Here is a 17,625-nt window from a genome sequence, read left to right as displayed (position 1 = left end):
CTGGGGTGGATCGGGATTCGGGAAAGCAATGTTGTAGTTTTGTCTTTGTGGGACGATCGCTTTTTAATCCATAATATTTAAGTTGTATTGATAATAAAAAATAATAAAAAAATAATATTAATAAAAATAATAATTTGGGCGCCCGGGCGCCCCGAGGGGTGGGCTGCGGCCTTAGCATTTGCCTATTCCGCCTATGCCCAGGGCCGGCCCTGAGCTTATATCTAATATCTAATTTACCATTCTTAAACAAAATACTTGAAAAAGTTGTGGCTTCACAACTGAGATCATACTTAGATCCTAATGGTCTTTTTGAACCTTTTCAGTCAGGATTTCGCCCATCTCATAGCACTGAAACTGATCTTCTTGGGGTGGTTAATGACATTCTTCTGTCCATGGATTCAGGGTTAATAAACAAGTGCTGCATTTGACACAGTCTCCCATTAAAGACTCTCTCCCCTTTTTTGATATCGGTATCACTGGTTCAGCTCTTTCCTGGATCATTTCCTACATCAGCGACAGAAAGTATTATATCACTATAGGTTACTGCTCCACTTACACTGGGTGTTCTTTAAGGTTCAGTTCTTGGCCCACTACTGTTCATCATTTATATATATCCACTTGGTGACCTCATCTACATGCATGGACTTCAATTTCATTGCTATGCTGATGACATTCAAATTTTCCTCACCACCAGCTCTAATAGAGCATCCCTGCCCGACTCACTTACTGCATGTATCAGGGATATCAAGCATTGGATGTCCCCGAATTTCCTCAAGTTAAATAATAACACAACTGAAATATTGATGATCGGCTCTGCTGCCTCAGTCAAAAGGATGGACCGGTCCTTTGATATTGATGGGGTTCATGTTAAGCCTTCTTCATCCATCCGTAACTTTGGTGTTGTATTTGACTTAACTCTTTTTGCTCTCATATTTCTTCTGTTGTTAAAAACTCTTTTTTTCCATTTTCGTAATATTGCACATCTTCGATCTTCTCTAGCTGATGCTGACACCTTAATTCATGCATCAATCGATTACAGTGTGTGTTCTCACATCGACCAGGCATTCTGCTCACATTAATCCTCTGCTCATCACTGGATACCCGTGGCATCACGTATTCACTTTAAGATATTACTTCTAACATTTAAGGCATTAAATGGTCTTGCACCTCCATATCCATCTGATCTACTTTACTCCTACCACCCTGCTTAGATCAGCTGAACTTTTTTTTTTTTTTTTTTTTGTCCACTGTAGGTGGAAGTTCATTTAGAGTTAATGCTCCTAAATTATGGAATTCACTACCCCTTACACTTTGTTATATCTCATCTATGGCTACCTTCAAGACTCAGCTAAAAACATATCTATTTAACATGTACTTTGGATAATGTGGCTATATGTATCCTTATGTGTTTGTAATGTGTGTGTGGGTGTGTAAATGTATTGCAATGTACAATGTAAAGTGACCTTGAGCTACAGAAAGGCGCTACATACATACAACTTCTAAGTACCTCAAAATGTTGAGCTGACAGTTTGGATTCTTCAGTCCAGCACAGAGCAGCTTCACTCCTGAATCCTGCAGGTCATTGTTACTCAGGTCCAGCTCTCTCAGGGAGGAGTTTGATGACTGTAGAACTGAAGCCATAGTTTCACAGTGCTGATCAGTGAGATTACAGGATGTTAATCTGAAAAAAGAGAGGACTCTTATTAAAAGGTTATGATCAGTCAAGAGCTTGGTAATGATGGAGAAGCTTTTGAGCACTGGAGAGACGTTAGAGAGCGGGAAGGCCTGGGTTGCGCTTATATTTGACATTATATACACTTATATGTTCTTACAGTGTACTTACTTTAGAAAGTACTGGGTAATATAAGGTAACTGCATGGGTTAAGGTTAGGTTTAGGTGGTTAGTACCTAGTTAGTACCCAGTTATTGTAATTACTGTAATAACATATTAATTAGTTTATGTAATAAGTACATAGTATGTACAAGAGGAAAAGGACTCTAAAATAAAGTGCTACCAAGGCCTGAAAACGGATGCCGAGGTTGCTTTGTTTCTGCTCGATATGCAAATAACATTGTTTTTTGCTTTTTTAACGAACCAAGGTATGATGTTGTTGTTGCTGAAGCACAGCCGTTTCATACATTTTTACTCAAACTGTCTGATGCACCAGCTGTTAGATGTTGCGTGTGTATGGTAACCAGATTTCTCTTTGCAGTATACAAGATGGGATGGACAGGCAAACCCCCCAAAATGTTTTTTTAATAAGAAGAATAAAGACATTGATTCTATTTAGTACTGCCCTGAAAAAGCTCAAAGATGTTCAATAGCCTAGTCCACAAGACAAAAATACAAACACAAAATACAAGACAAATTACATAGGCTTGATTTTTAATATTGTGTGTCATTACCTGAATGGTCCACAACTGTTTTTTTTTTTTTTTTTTTTTTTTTTTTTTTTTTGTAATGGTTGTTCATGAGTCCCTTTTTTGTCCTAAACAGTTAAACTGCCCAATGGTCTTAAAAAAAAAAAAAAACTCAGTTCCTGCACATTCTTTGCTTTTCCAGAACCGGTTACACTTTATTTTAAGGTGCCATTGTTACAGTGTAATTATATATTTAAGTACTGAGTAATATTAAGTAACTACATGTACTTACTATAGGGTTAGGGTAGGATTAGGATTTAGTTGAAGGTTAATTGCATGTAATTATGCATCATTTACTGTTATTACTATGGTAAGTACATGTAACATATGTAACACAGACACTGTAAAATAAAGTGTTACCCCAGAACCTTCTGCATATTTGACTCCTTACTAGCAGTGACTATAATTGTGAGATCCATTTTTTCACACTGGTGACAACTGAGGGACTCGTACACAACTATAACAAACGCTGCAAACATTTAGTGATGCTCAAGAAGGAAGCATCCATTAAGAGCCAGGGGGTTAAACTTTTGAACCTGATCGTTCATGTAAATTGTTCTTATTTTGTTTAAAAGTTAATTAATTAATTTAGTCCTGCCCTTCAGAGGCTAAATAAGATATTAGCATGTAAAACAAAATAAGAAAATTTAAACATCACCATCATCTTGCTCAAAAGTTTGCCCCTAGCTCTTACAGCTACACTGTGTGATATTTTCCCCCATCTAGCGGTGAAATTGTATATGACTACCCAGTGAATATTAGTTTCTGTTCCTTTCAATTGCGAGGGCGTTTTAACTCCTACGGTGGCCGCATTATTACAAGATTAACATGGCTTCCAGTTCGACTTCGTCCAATTGCACCTTTAAAACTATCACCTGTGATCCATCACAGCTCAGATTTATGTTACAAGGTAAACAATACTTTTTCACCATTGACTTGAGGAAAAGTAACGCAAGTTATGCTAGAGGTCGTTCTGGTGTTATGCACAACCATGCTATGGTTAGACAAGCAACTATAAAACTTCGAATTTACACAAATAGGCTGAATTACCTGTCGAGAAGAAAGCAGGCAACTTTGGCGTCCATTTTAAAATCTTTGCTCCTCATGAGCTCTTTCCATCTGGGAAAAGTTACTCCAGTATTGACTTTGGTCTTGCTGATTTGCCTGTCGCGTTGACGTTTTAATTCTCTATTTCGCTTCCTTGGCGACTCTGCTACATTTCCTCGAAAATAGGCGTGATCCTCCATCAGCAATCTTTCAAATCTGCCGGCAGTCGCGAGTAATCTCCCTCTCGCATTCGTCTCTGTGTCACTGAGTGTAAAGCGCGAAAGGCGAAGCTTGAATTTACAGGTATGTCCCTCTTTGGCTAATGTAGTTTCAAGATGGAGGGGCAACATGGCGACCGGCATTTGAACCCCTCACCCGTATGTACTTTCAATGTCAGATTATAAACTTACGAGAATACTTTATTACTTGAAAGAAGTAAGTATACATTAATGAGCACATATATTTTTGAAAGAACTAAGTGTTTTTTGCTAAGAATCAACAAAAAAAATTACACAGTGTAGCTTTAATGCATCGTGTTGCATTCTTCAGCATTACCTTGCAGATTCTGAAAGATGTATAATAGGTAAACGTATGACTGCAACTATACATTGCAATCATTTTGTAAGGGTTAAAATATTCATTTAAGAGCTCATTGTTGAGACCTTTCACCGGAATTTGATTGAGAGGCGACCTGACCAATCATAATGCAGATATCCGCCATTTTCGTCCAACAAACAAACCAAACCAGTTAGTAGTTTAAAGTCTAGTGGACTTGAACTTGAAAAATGGTGTGTATTGATTTCTTTTTGCAGTTTTGATGTTCATTCATGTTTAATTTGTGCGATAACTAGAAGAGATAATCAGTTCACGTGCTGCTTGAACTGAGGCGCTACACATTAAAGTGTCAGTCATGTTTGAAATTACTGAGACTTTATTTCACACCAAAAGTAACCTGCTCTGTCTTGTCTGTTGGTGCATTGTCAGTGTCCTCTTTGCTCTGCAATATATTTTTTACTGTGTGAGAACATGATGGGCGACGTGAGTGCGGAATGGCTTGTCGGATGTAGCAACAGTAACTAAGAGGGGCAGGTCTTTGTTAAAGGTCAATTTCAAATTATTTAAATCTTTGTGGACTCGGCCGGACTCGACTCAGACTCGGGCGTTAAGGACTTGGACTCAAGTCCGACTCGGCCCTCTTTGGACTCGGACTTGGACTCGATTGTTAAAGACTTGGATTTGACTATGACTCGACAAAGGTGGACTCGGACCCAATAAATCAACTACAATATAATTTAATATATAGAATGCAAAAAACTGTACGTTAACAGAGCAGTTTGTCTGAATACATAGTATTTGAAAAACAGTCAGCAAAAAAGTTGCCGGATAACCTACAACTTCTGGCAAGATTCTGAAGTGCGCATACGATGGACACTTTACTATCCCATGAGGCCAAGGGAGAGGTTTTATGAATGGCAGTGAAGCCACATAACTGACGCTTGTAGGTCATATAATAATGACAACATGGCAGATGTAGTACATCCAGATTCCATTCATACTAAACACATTCATTCTAGGGCTACACATCTTCTTGGGGTGGTTAATGACATTCTTCTGTCCATGGATTCAGGGTTAATAAACAAGTGCTGCATTTAACACAGTCTCCCATTAAATACTCATCTCTCCCCTTTTTTGATATCGGTATCACTGGTTCAGCTCTTTCCTGGATCCTTTCCTACATCAGCGACAGAAAGTATTATATCACAATAGGTCACTGCTCCACTTACACTGGGTGTTCTTTAAGGTTCAGTTCTTGGCCCACTACTGTTCATCATTTATATATATCCACTTGGTGACCTCATCTACATGCATGGACTTCAATTTCATTGCTATGCTGATGACATTCAAATTTTCCTCACCACCAGCTCTAATAGAGCATCCCTGCCCGACTCACTTACTGCATGTATCAGGATTATCAAGCACTGGATGTCCCCGAATTTCCTCAAGTTAAATAATAACACAACTGAAATATTGATGATCGGCTCTGCTGCCTCAGTCAAAAGGATGGACCGGTCCTTTGATATTGATGGGGTTCATGTTAAGCCTTCATCCATCCGTAACCTTGGTGTTGTATTTGATCCAACTCTTTTTGCTCTCATATTTCTTCTGTTGTTAAAAACAATTTTTTTTTCCGATTATCGTAATATTGCACATCTTCGATCTTCTCTAGCCGATGCTGACACCTTAATTCATGCATCAATCGATTACAGTGTGTGTTCTCACATCGACCAGGCATTCTGCTCACATTACTCCTCTGCTCATCACTGGTTGCACGTGGCATCACAAATTCACTTTAAGATATTACTTCTAACATTTAAGGCTTTTAATGGTCTTGCACCTCCATATCCATCTGATCTACTTTACTCCTACCACCCTGCTTAGATCAGCTGAACTTTTTTTTTTTTTTTTGTCCACTGTAGGTGGAAGTTCATTTAGAGTTAATGCTCCTAAATTATGGAAAATAAAGATGAAAAACCGCACTCTCAGGTTCTATTTTCATAAATTTATTATTAATATGTCCTCACAGACGCGTTTCGGCCTAAGCCATCATCAGTGTGTACTATGAAACACCGAAAAGATTTGTTTTTTCAATCTTTTCGGTGCTTCATAGTACACACTGATGATGGCTTAGGCCGAAACGCGTCTGTGAGGACATATTAATAATAAATTTATGAAAATAGAACCTGAGAGTGCGGTTTTTCATCTTTATTTTTGATAAACGTTTTTATTACTCGCACCCATAAATTATTTTGCGAGTTGAGCGTGCCTGCTCTTAATCCTAAATTATGGAATTCACTACCCCTTACACTTTGTTATATCTCATCTATGGCTACCTTCAAGACTCAGCTAAAAACATATCTATTTAACATGTACTTTGGATAATGTGGCTATATGTATCCTTATGTGTTTGTAATGTGTGTGTGGGTGTGTAAATGTATTGTAATGTACAATGTAAAGTACAATGTAAAGTGACATTGAGCTACGGAAAGGCGCTATATACATACAACTTCTAAGTACCTCAAAATGTTGAGTTGACAGTTTGGATTCTTCAGTCCAGCACTGAGCAGCTTCACTCCTGAATCCTGCAGGTCATTGTTACTCAGGTCCAGCTCTCTCAGGGAGGAGTTTGATGACTGTAGAACTGAAGCCATAGTTTCACAGTGCTGATCAGTGAGATTACAGGATGTTAATCTGAAAAAAAGAGAGGACTCTTGTTAAAAGGTTATGATCAGTCAAGAGCTTGTTAATGATGGAGAAGCTTCTGAGCACTGGAGAGACGTTAGAGAGCGGGAAGGCCTGGGTTGCACTTATATTTTACATTACATACACTTACATGTTCTTACAGTGTACTTACTTTAGAAAGTACTGGGTAATATAAGGTAACTGCATGGGATAAGGTTAGGTTTAGGGGTAGGTTCATGGTTAGTACCTAGTTAGTACCTAGTTATTGTAATTACTATTATAACATATTTATTAGCTTATATAATAAGTACATATTATGTACAAGAGGAAAAGGACTCTAAAATAAAGTGCTACCAAGGCCTGAAAACAGATGCCGAGGTTGCTTTGTTTCTGCTCGATATGCAAATAACATTGTTTTTTTGCTGCTTTAAAGAACCAAGGTATGATGTTGTTGTTGCTGAAGCACAGCCGTTTCATATATTTTTACTCAAACTGTCTGATGCACCAGCTGTTAGATGTTGCGTGTGTACAGTAACCAGATTTCTCTTGGCGGTATACAAGATGGGATGGACAGGCAACCCCCCAAAACATTTTTATTTTTTTTTATTTATTTTTTTTATAAGAAGGATCATAAAGACACATATACTACATTCTATTTAGTACTGCCCTGAAAAAGCTTTTTCACATAACAGATGTTCAATAGCCTAGTCCACAAGACAAAATACAAACACAAAATACAAGGCAAATTACATAGGCTTGATTTTTAATATTGTGTGTCATTACCTGAATGATCCACAACTGTTTTTTTTGTTTGTTTTGTTTTTTGTAATGGTTGTTCATGAGTCCCTTGTTTGTCCCGAACAGTTAAACTGCCCAATGGTCTTTAGAAAAAAAAACCTCAGTTCCTGCACATTCTTTGCTTTTCCAGAACCTTCTGCATATTTGACTCCTTACTAGCAGTGACTATAATTGTGAGATCCATTTTTTCACACTGGTGACATCTGAGGGACTCGTACACAACTATAACAAACGCTGCAAACATTTAGTGATGCTCAAGAAGGAAGCATCCGTTAAGAGCCAGGGGGTTAAACTTTTGAACTTGATCGTTCGTGTAAATTGTTCTTATTTTGTTTAAAAGTTAATTAATTAATTTAGTCCTGCCCTTCAGAGGCTAAATAAGATATTAGCATGTAAAACAAAATAAGAAAATTTAAACATCACCATCATCTTGCTCAAAAGTTTGCCCCTAACTCTTAATGCATTGTGTTGCATTCTTCAGCATTACCTTGCAGATTCTGAAAGATGTATAGGTAAACGTATGTTTACGTTGACTAGTAGGCTCAGAGACATTTTCTGGTCAATCCTGTTCCTGGAGTACCCAACAGCACTGCACATTTTCAAATTCAACTCATCAGCTAGTTAATATTCACTCCAAGACCTCTAATATGTGTGTTAGATAAGAGAGACATTAAAAATGTACAGTCCTGGGATTGAAAACCACTGACCTAAATCAAGATATTTCTTATTTTAATACATCATCACCGCAACTAGATATATGAGGTAGCCTAATTTTAAAAGTGTGATTTCTAGACCAGGAAAATGAATATATTTTTTCTAAAAATGCTTAATCCTTATCCAGCAAATTATGAACAATGGAAAAGTCATGTAAATTCATTGGTTGAAAATATATTCAGCTTTTAAAACTTCAGAAATGTAATTACTTGGATTTCAATTATAATTACAAATTAAAATAATTATTTTAAATATTTTAATCTGTAGACACATCAAATTTATGTAAATAAAAAAGTAATTAAAGCGCATTCAGCTAAACTATTAGCCTACATGAGAGGTATTATGTTCATATTTCAAATCAGTTGATATTATGTTCATTTTTCACACTCACAGAGCTTTTCTGCAGTTCCTCAGAGCAGGTAACAGTCTCCTTCGACCCTCTTGTGATGATATGTTGTTTTTAAGGTCAAACTCATCCATCACCTTTTCTGACATTAAGATCAAGTTTGCCAAAGTTGAACATTGTGCAAGAGTAAGGTTTTGGTTACTTGTTCCAGATTGTAAAAATGCCTGCATTTCTTCAACAAGAGAACTATCCTTCATCTCAATCAAGCAGTGACACAGATTCATCCATCTTTCAGGGCTGACATTGTCTTTTGGACTTTCTGTGTTTTCGTGTTTTTTAAGGTTTTGGATTATTTTCTTGATGCTCTTTGGGTTGTTCTTTGTGTGAATCAGCAGATCCTTTAAGAGTCTCTGATTGGACTTCAGTGAGATGCCATGAAGGAATCGAAGGAAAAGATCCAGGTGTCCATTTTTACTCTTCAAGGCTTTATTCATTGCTCCCTTCAGAAACACATCCAGAGAAACAAATCTACAACAAGTTCTGGACTTTCCTGTCAGGAACATTTTCATAACTTCACTGTTCTTGTGTAAATAACAGAAAAACACATACAGTGCTGCAAAAAACTCCTGAAAGCTGAGATGTACAAAGCTGTAAACCTTCCTGTGAAAAATCACAGATTCCTCCTTAAAGATCTCAGTGCAAATCCCAGAATACACTGAGGCGTCAGTGACGTCTATGCCGCTCTCAATCAGGTCCTCCTCATAGAACATCACATTGCCCTTCATCAGCTGATTGAAAGCCAGTTCAGCAAGTTTCACAATCACTCCTCTGTTGGACTGCAGGAGTTTCTCTGGATCTCTCTCTTCATACTTCTGGTTCCTCATACTAGTTTGAATGAGGAGGAAGTGTATGTACATTTCAGTCAGAGTTTGAGGGATTTCTGCACTGAGATCTTGTTTCAGGATATTTTGAAGCACAGTGGATGAGATCCAGCAGAAGACGGGTATGTGGCACATGATGTGGAGGCTTCTTGCTCTTCTGATGTGTGAGATGATTCTGCTGGCTTGATCCTCATCACTGATTCTCTTCCTGAAATATTCCTCCTTCTGAGGCTCATTGAATCCCTGAATTTCTGTCATGCGGTTGATGTATTTGGAGGGGATCTGATTGGCTGCTGCTGGTCTGGTGGTGATCCAGATGAGAGCAGAGGGAAGCAGATCTCCTTTCATGAGGTTTGACATCAACACACCCACTGATGAAGACTCAGCCATATCAGAAACTTTCTTACTGTCTGAAAACATCAGTGTAATTTTGCTTTCATCCAGACCATCAAAGATGAACACAACTGTACATTCATCATAAATCTTTGAGTCCAGATCTTGAAGTTCAGGATGAAAGTCCAGCAGAAGTCTGTGAAGACTGTACTGGTGATCTTTAATCAAGTTCAGCTCTCTAAATGGAAGAACAAACATGAAATCTACATCCCGATTGGCTTTTCCCTCTGCCCAGTCCAGAATGAACTTCTGCACAGAGACGGTTTTTCCAATTCCAGCGATGCCTTTAGTAAGAACAGTCTTGATTTTGTCCTTCTTCTCTCTTCTCTTCTCCTCATATCCTAGTTCAGGTGAAGGATCAAAGATGTCATTGCAGTTGATTAGAGTGTCTTGGAGGGTCTTGTAACTTTTCTCCATCTGTAATACCTCATGTTCTTCATTCACCCCTTCACTCTCTCCCTCTATGATGTACAGCTGTGTGTAAATCCTGTTCAGGGGGGTCTGATTCTCTTGTAGTTTGATTCCCTCAAATAAGCTCTCATACTTGTTCTTCATGCTGGTTTTGTGCTGGTCTTTGACTCTCTGCAGATCATTATGCACTGGCTGGTGAGAATCGAGCTGTAGGGCTGCTTCTGTGTCATGATGACTGATGTGTTTCTGACAGGAGGAGGATGTGCTGGTCTGACAGGACACATCTCTGATCTGGTCAGCTCTCCCACCACTGAAAACACATTAAGATGAACAGAGACACAAAAACCTCTGTTAAAATAAATATAAAATCATACTACATGTAGAAACTGACTTCCTAATATCACACATGGAGATCCTCGCATGTTCCCGCACAGGTTTTATTTACCCATGTTGCCAACAAACTGTTAATTAATAATGAACATCAGGCATTTGGGGGCAGATAATGACCTGCATATTAAAAGTAATGAGACATCAATATTTCAGTAGTCAAAATGTTCGAATAAAAGAGAAAGGCGGCTAAAATTTTTAACCAGATTTAACAGAAACCATTATTTTAAAATATCACAGAAACACTGACATGAAGAAAAAGCAGTGTTCATGTGAAATGATTACATGTAATTGATTTACTTGTAAATGGTGACTGATGATACTTAAATCAACAGTTATTCTGAAGAATATGTCAAGTTTGCTGTTGCTAACATAATTAGGCTAAAAAAAGGAAAAAAAAACAAAACATGATAATCAACAGCTGGCTTACTTTTCCATTTGTTGACATGACATGTTTTGATTCAGATGGTAAATATCGTATAAAGTTGGGTGTCCAACTTAGAGAAAATCATCATATTTATAATGAAACCATTATATTTAAATATATATATATCAATCATATAATAAAATATCACAATTATTGTTACTACTGTAAACCCAATATAATTTGTTTATGGGATCTCCTTCAAAGCTTTCAGAATCTATAGTTTTTAAATATTTTTTTTCTGTGTTTTTAAAATTAACAGTTTAATTTTAATGACAGTATAAACAAAAATGCATTTCCTTTATTTATTAAAATAAACAGAACTAAAATGATTGTTTTGAACAAGTATTAACTTTGATATTATGCAAAACACATTACTTTATTGCTAAAGTATTTGTATCAATACTGGGGCCCCATCCTGGTGAGTCTTTTAAATGTTATAACTGTATGAGGCGGCAATAAGGTATTTTTTATTTTTATTTTTTTACCCAGACTCTGGATAGTTAGGGGTCAAAGGCTTAAAGGTTATTGCCACATCATACATATATACGAGTTTTTACCAAAACAAACCACTTTAATGATTTATTTTTTCTACAAAATGTATTAATCCATCAATATTCAATAAAAACATGTATTTATTCTGCAATCATATACTATGCATAAAGAGCAAATGGCTCTGAATAGAGAGTGAGATTCTAGAGGCAGCCAGAAAAACATACTCAGTTAATATTAGATCAATACTAGTATTAAAACTGCAGACCTGAGTTCACCTTCACTACACAACAGTTTGACAGTGTTTAGACCCTCAACATAACAATAATCTCAGACAGCAGCGTTTTATCAATATCATCAGCTCTGTTGGCCTAGAGAAGTTTTAGATGCTGCTCTGTGGTGCGTTTCCCGTACAACTATATAGCTCGCTGCTTAACTACCATAGTACGATGCATCGTTGGAGAAATCAACTAGCTAGTCACGACTGTTTCCCGAAACCGTATGTCGCAAAGTATCGTTCAACCACGTTGGTTTATGACGTCTCGCACGTGGTGGACTAATAATTTATTTTAATTAATCTGTCTGCTAAATTTTGTTATATAAGTTACAGACATGGCATCTGAAGACCATTTCTAATTTTTCTCAGTTATTTTGCTTTATTACCAGACTCAATATTTGTCTCGTTCTTACATAGTAGAGCACGTTCGCACATGCGCAGTCTTCAAAAAAGGGTGCTTTAAATCTCTTAACAAACTAAAAGACGTAAATTACATTTGTATGTATACTAAATAAATAACACAGGTTGTACTGAATGTCAGCTTGCTTATTTTGCTAAAGATAAGGATTTATTCAGTCTACATCTCATGTAAACTAGAAACTGTGCTTCTAACCACAGCTCGAGAGCTGTCATTCCAACCACACAAGTTTGCGATGCTGTTTGCAAACGTTCGTTGGAACGATGGTTTCGGGAAACACCAAATCGTTGAACTTTTTTTTTTTCTGTGTTTTTAAAATTAACAGTTTAATTTTAATGACAGTATAAACAAAAATGCATTTCCTTTATTTATTAAAATAAACAGAACTAAAGTGATTGTTTTGAACAAGTATTAACTTTGATATTATGCAAAACACATTACTTTATTGCTTAAGTATTTGTATCAATACTGGGGCCCCATCCTGGTGAGTCTTTTAAATGTTATAACTGTATGAGGCGGCAATAAGGTATTTTTAATTTTTATTTTTTTACCCAGACTCTGGATAGTTGGGGGTCAAAGGCTTAAAGGTTATTGCCACATCATACATATATACGAGTTTTTACCAAAACAAACCACTTTAATGATTTATTTTTTCTACAAAATGTATTAATCCATCAATATTCAATAAAAACATGTATTTATTCTGCAATCATATACTATGCATAAAGAGCAAATGGCACTGAATAGAGAGTGAGATTCTAGAGGCAGCCAGAAAAACATACTCAGTTAATATTAGATCAATACTAGTATTAAAACTGCAGACCTGAGTTCACCTTCACTACACAACAGTTTGACAGTGTTTAGACCCTCAACTTAACAATAATCTCAGACAGCGGCGTTTTATCAATATCATCAGCTCTGTTGGCCTAGAGAAGTTTTAGATGCTGCTCTTGGGTGCGTTTCCCGTACAACTATATAGCTCGCTGCTTAACTACCATAGTACGATGCATCGTTGGAGAAATCAACTAGCTAGTCACGACTTTTTCCCGAAACCGTATGTCGCAAAGTATCGTTCAACCACGTTGGTTTATGACGTCTCGCACGTGGTGGACTAATAATTTATTTTAATTAATCTGTCTGCTAGATTTTGTTATATAAGTTACAGACATGGCATCTGAAGACCATTTCTAATTTTTCTCAGTTATTTTGCTTTATTACCAGACTCAATATTTGTCTCGTTCTTACATAGTAGAGCACGTTCGCACATGCGCAGTCTTCAAAAAAGGGTGCTTTAAATCTCTTAACAAACTAAAAGACGTAAATTACAATTTTATGTATTCTAAATAAATAACACAGTTTGTACTGAATGTCAGCTTGCTTATTTTGCTAAAGATAAGGATTTATTCAGTCTACATCTCATGTAAACTAGAAACTGTGCTTCTAACCACAGCTCGAGAGCTGTCATTCCAACCACACAAGTTTGCGATGCTGTTTGCAAACGTTCGTTGGAACGATGGTTTCGGGAAACACCAAATCGTTGAACTATGCTGATAACGACGGAACTTGCGACCATAGTTGGCTAACGATGCTTTCGGGAAACGCACCACTGATCAGACTCTTCACTGATAGCAACATCATCGATCTGAACCACAAATAATATTGGCATTAATCGAAATAATTATGCTGTTTTGTGCATATATGATACATACATCTTCTGTTAAGCTGCTTTTAAACAGTTTTGTATTCTAAAAAGTGCTAAAGAAATAAACTGTGGTAACTATTTCGATGGTTCACTTTAGACATTCTTCTAACCAGAAGTTACTTTGCAACTACATGTCAAGTCAAGTCAACTTTATTTATATAGCGCTTTTCACAATACAGATTGTATCAAAGCAGCTTCACAGTATTAAATAAAATAGTACATCAGTGTTTGTTTCTAGTGTAAAACGTCCACGTTTGGTAATGCTGATCAATAGTATTGTTGATTGATTAATTAAATTAAGTATCCCCAACTGAGCAAGCCAAAGGCATGTGAACTACAAGTCAATAGAGTATGAGTATGAGTAGACTGTTTAATTTCTGCTAACACTTTATTATACATGTCAACTTATTTTAACAGTCTACTAATACTCTTGAGTAAGTTAGTTAGTATATATATATGAAGAGTTCAGATGCAAAAGCCTCTAAGTGCCATCTGAAATTTTCTTCTAGAATGATAATTTTTATCAAGCTTGTATATTTAAGTTCAGTAATTTCACTTAAAAACAATTAATAGGTTATTTTCATTACCATTTAAGTGAAATTGCTGAACTTAAATATACGACCTTGATAACAATGATCATTCTAGAAGAAAATTTCAGATGGCACTTAGAGGCTTTTGCATCTGAAATCTTCATACATATATATATATATATATATTAGTACTAAGAGTAAGTACTAATAAAAGAGTTAGTTGATATGTAGTTGCGATTTACTTACAGTTAGTAGAACGTCTAAAGGCACTTTTCCACTGGTTCGACTCGGCACGACTGGGCTCAGCTCGGCTCTCTTTATTTTTGGCTCGGTTTGCTTTTCCACTGCAGTTTAGCACCGCTTCTAAGTGATCATAGGCGCCGATCTCATGGTCAAGCAGCCACAGAAAAATATTAGATCTATTGTATTGATTTTAACCAATAAAAAATCTATTGCAGTTTTCAGACACGATTATCTTCACCTTTTTATAGTTCATTTGAGGCCATGTCTATGGCGTTATTTTAATGTCAAATGTCGAGAGCGCATCCAAGTAATGCGCGAGCACAAATCTCTCAACTCGCTGGCGGACTATGGAGCGAATTATGTGCCATAATTAAACAAACAAATTAGGCATTTTGCAAACAAACTCGATCTACTTCGCAAAGGAAAACTCGACGCGCAAACAAACTCAATCTGCTTTGCAAAGGAAAACTCAACTCGCAAACAAACTCGATCTGCTTTGCAAAAAAAAAAAACCTCGACTCGCAAACAAACAGAAAGCAATGTGTACAAAGGTCAGTTTGAGTGAAAATGCAGTGGAGTAACAAATATGTATTGTGTTTTACAAATATAAATAAATGAGCCAAGATAATACTTCACAAATAAATACAAACCATTCTACAAATTGCATGTAACCTTTGAACAAATACCAAATCTAGTGCATACAAATGCATATCTGTCTGTTATGATTGTGTGACACTAGGCTTTTTATGAGATCTTTCGACTCGATTTTCTCACAAATGTGTCCAGGCAGATTTTCTCACAAATGCAGTTGAGCAACTTCCTCATCTAAAACAGTAGGTTGCGCTAAACTAGGGGATTAATTTAGCGCTATAGCCTCCAGGTGAAGCACTGATTTGAAACTTGTCTTTGCCTACAGCTGAGGAAAATGTAACGGTAATTTGTCTGAGAATTTTGAGAACCTCTTATGTTGGTTTTTAGGAGTGACAACTTATTATTGGAGCATTTTGCAAATATTTTCCAGTTGCCATTTCTCCTTTAGTCGAACTGATCTTCCTAGTTTTAAGCTTTAATGTCAGAGGTCATACAGATGATTTTCAGCAGGCATCTGAAAGTTTAACTGGTTACGGCGGGCCCTCACAAGCACACTCTGAGTTTGACATGTTTTCTTATAGAAATGAAAATAATATAACTGCGTAAAGTTTACTAATTAAAAGTTGAGCAGAATGAAACCATTAATGCAGTTCAATGGTTTCTGAGTTTAGTGGGTTTGTTGTTCAATAAACAGAGCAGTTTGAGTTATGAATAGCTCAATTATAAGCAGATCAACTAAACATAGTGTTGTTTTTCAGCTCAAGTCAGTTCAATGTTGATTCAGTTCAGTTCAATAACTGTTCAATATTTCAGTTATGTGCCGCACCCAGTCTGAGAACCACTGACTTACAATAATTAACCTTGTATTAGTTTTTTCCGAAGTATTGATAATTGTGAAATTTCATTGACATTTAAAATGACTCATATCATGAAATAAGACTTTGATCATATCGCCCACCTATAATCGTGTTAAATAATCGTGATTAAAATTTTTTTTTTGATCAAAGTCTTTTTATTGTATTTTAACATACAACAAACAACAGACACTTAACAACCCAGAACCCACCCACCCACATCGCACCACTAGTGTAAAGGCAAAAAAAAAAAAAAGGGGGGGAGGAAAACAACAATCACATCATACAATGTCATTATAGTCCATTTGTTCAATTAATGTAAGAACAGGTTGCCAGATATTACTGAATTTAATGTTATTACCCTGCAAATTATAATGAATTTGCTCAAGTGTTAAATAGTGCATAACATCGTTAATCCAGTGTTTAAATACAGGTGGAGACTTATCCTTCCATTTCAATAAAATAATGCGTCTGGCCAAGAAAGTTACAAATGCTATCACTGTTTTATCCCATTTGCCTATGCCAAGTAGTTAATCCAGTGTTTAAATACAGGTGGAGACTTATCCTTCCATTTCAATAAAATAATGCGTCTGGCCAAGAGAGTTACAAATGCTATCACTGTTTTATCCCATTTGCCTATGCCAAGTTCTTGTGGTACTACTCAAAAAATGGCAATGATCAGTGATGGGTCAATATGAGTATGCAATACTCTAGAAAGAAAAGCAAAAATCAACTCCCAAAACTCAGACAGTTTAGGACAGCTCCAGAACATATGTGACAAAGTGCCTGGCTCTATATTACACCGGTCACACTCTGGGTCAATATCTGGTGCAATTCTAGCCAACTTTGCTTTTGACCAATGTAAACGATGAGTAACTTTAAACTGGATAATGGTATGTCGTAGGCAGATAGAAGATGAGTGTATGTTATTGAGAACGGCCTGCCATAGCTCATCTGATATCTCTGTATCCAGTTCTTCCTCCCACTGATGTTTTAATGTTGTTAATGGTTTCAAATTGTCCATGCTGAGTATAGAGTATAACCTACAGTACCAACAGCCTCCCCAGGACAAAGGGTCATCTGAAGTATTTTGTCTAAAAGGGAATCTGGTGATATCAAAGGAAAAGATGGAACATTTGCGGAAACAAAACTGCGAAGTTGTAAATATCTAAAAAAATGTGAGTTAGGAATGTCAAAATGTGTTCTCAAATGTTCAAAACTTGCAAAGGTGCCACCTATATATAGGTCTTTGACTGTTTTCAGTCCCTTTTCAGTCCATGTTTTAAAAGCATCATCAGTTATGGAGGGAGCAAACATGTTATTTCCCACCAAAGGGGTATCTATGGACATCTCAGTTAAAGAAAAAGCCCGTCTGAACTGTATCCATATCTTGAGGGAGTGCCTCACCACTGGATTTATGCAGTATGTTGATATGGATTCTGGAAAGGGTATTTTA

General features: G+C 36.6%; 1 protein-coding gene across 4 annotated transcripts in view; it reads right to left on the bottom strand.

Annotated features, from left to right (window-relative positions):
• LOC308688082 (protein NLRC3-like) overlaps nt 1-17,625 on the bottom strand; it is a 79,570-nt gene that overhangs the window by 30,097 nt on the left and 31,848 nt on the right. For 2 of the 4 annotated variants that reach the window (XM_081360946.1, XM_081360947.1), the window contains exons 3-5: nt 8,612-10,561; nt 6,544-6,717; nt 1,508-1,681 (exon numbers count right to left, since the gene is read on the bottom strand). In XM_081360946.1, the coding sequence (XP_081217072.1) occupies nt 1,508-1,681; nt 6,544-6,717; nt 8,612-10,561 (2,298 nt within the window). The remainder of the gene's footprint in view (nt 1-1,507; nt 1,682-6,543; nt 6,718-8,611; nt 10,562-17,625) is intronic. The other 2 variants (XM_081360948.1, XM_081360949.1) reach the window with 1 other exon arrangement.

This window comes from Scardinius erythrophthalmus (genome assembly GCF_964197995.2).
Source record: "Scardinius erythrophthalmus genome assembly, chromosome: 1".
In the NCBI taxonomy this organism is placed as follows: Eukaryota; Metazoa; Chordata; class Actinopteri; order Cypriniformes; family Leuciscidae; genus Scardinius; species Scardinius erythrophthalmus.
This window is presented reverse-complemented; position numbering and strand designations above follow the sequence as displayed.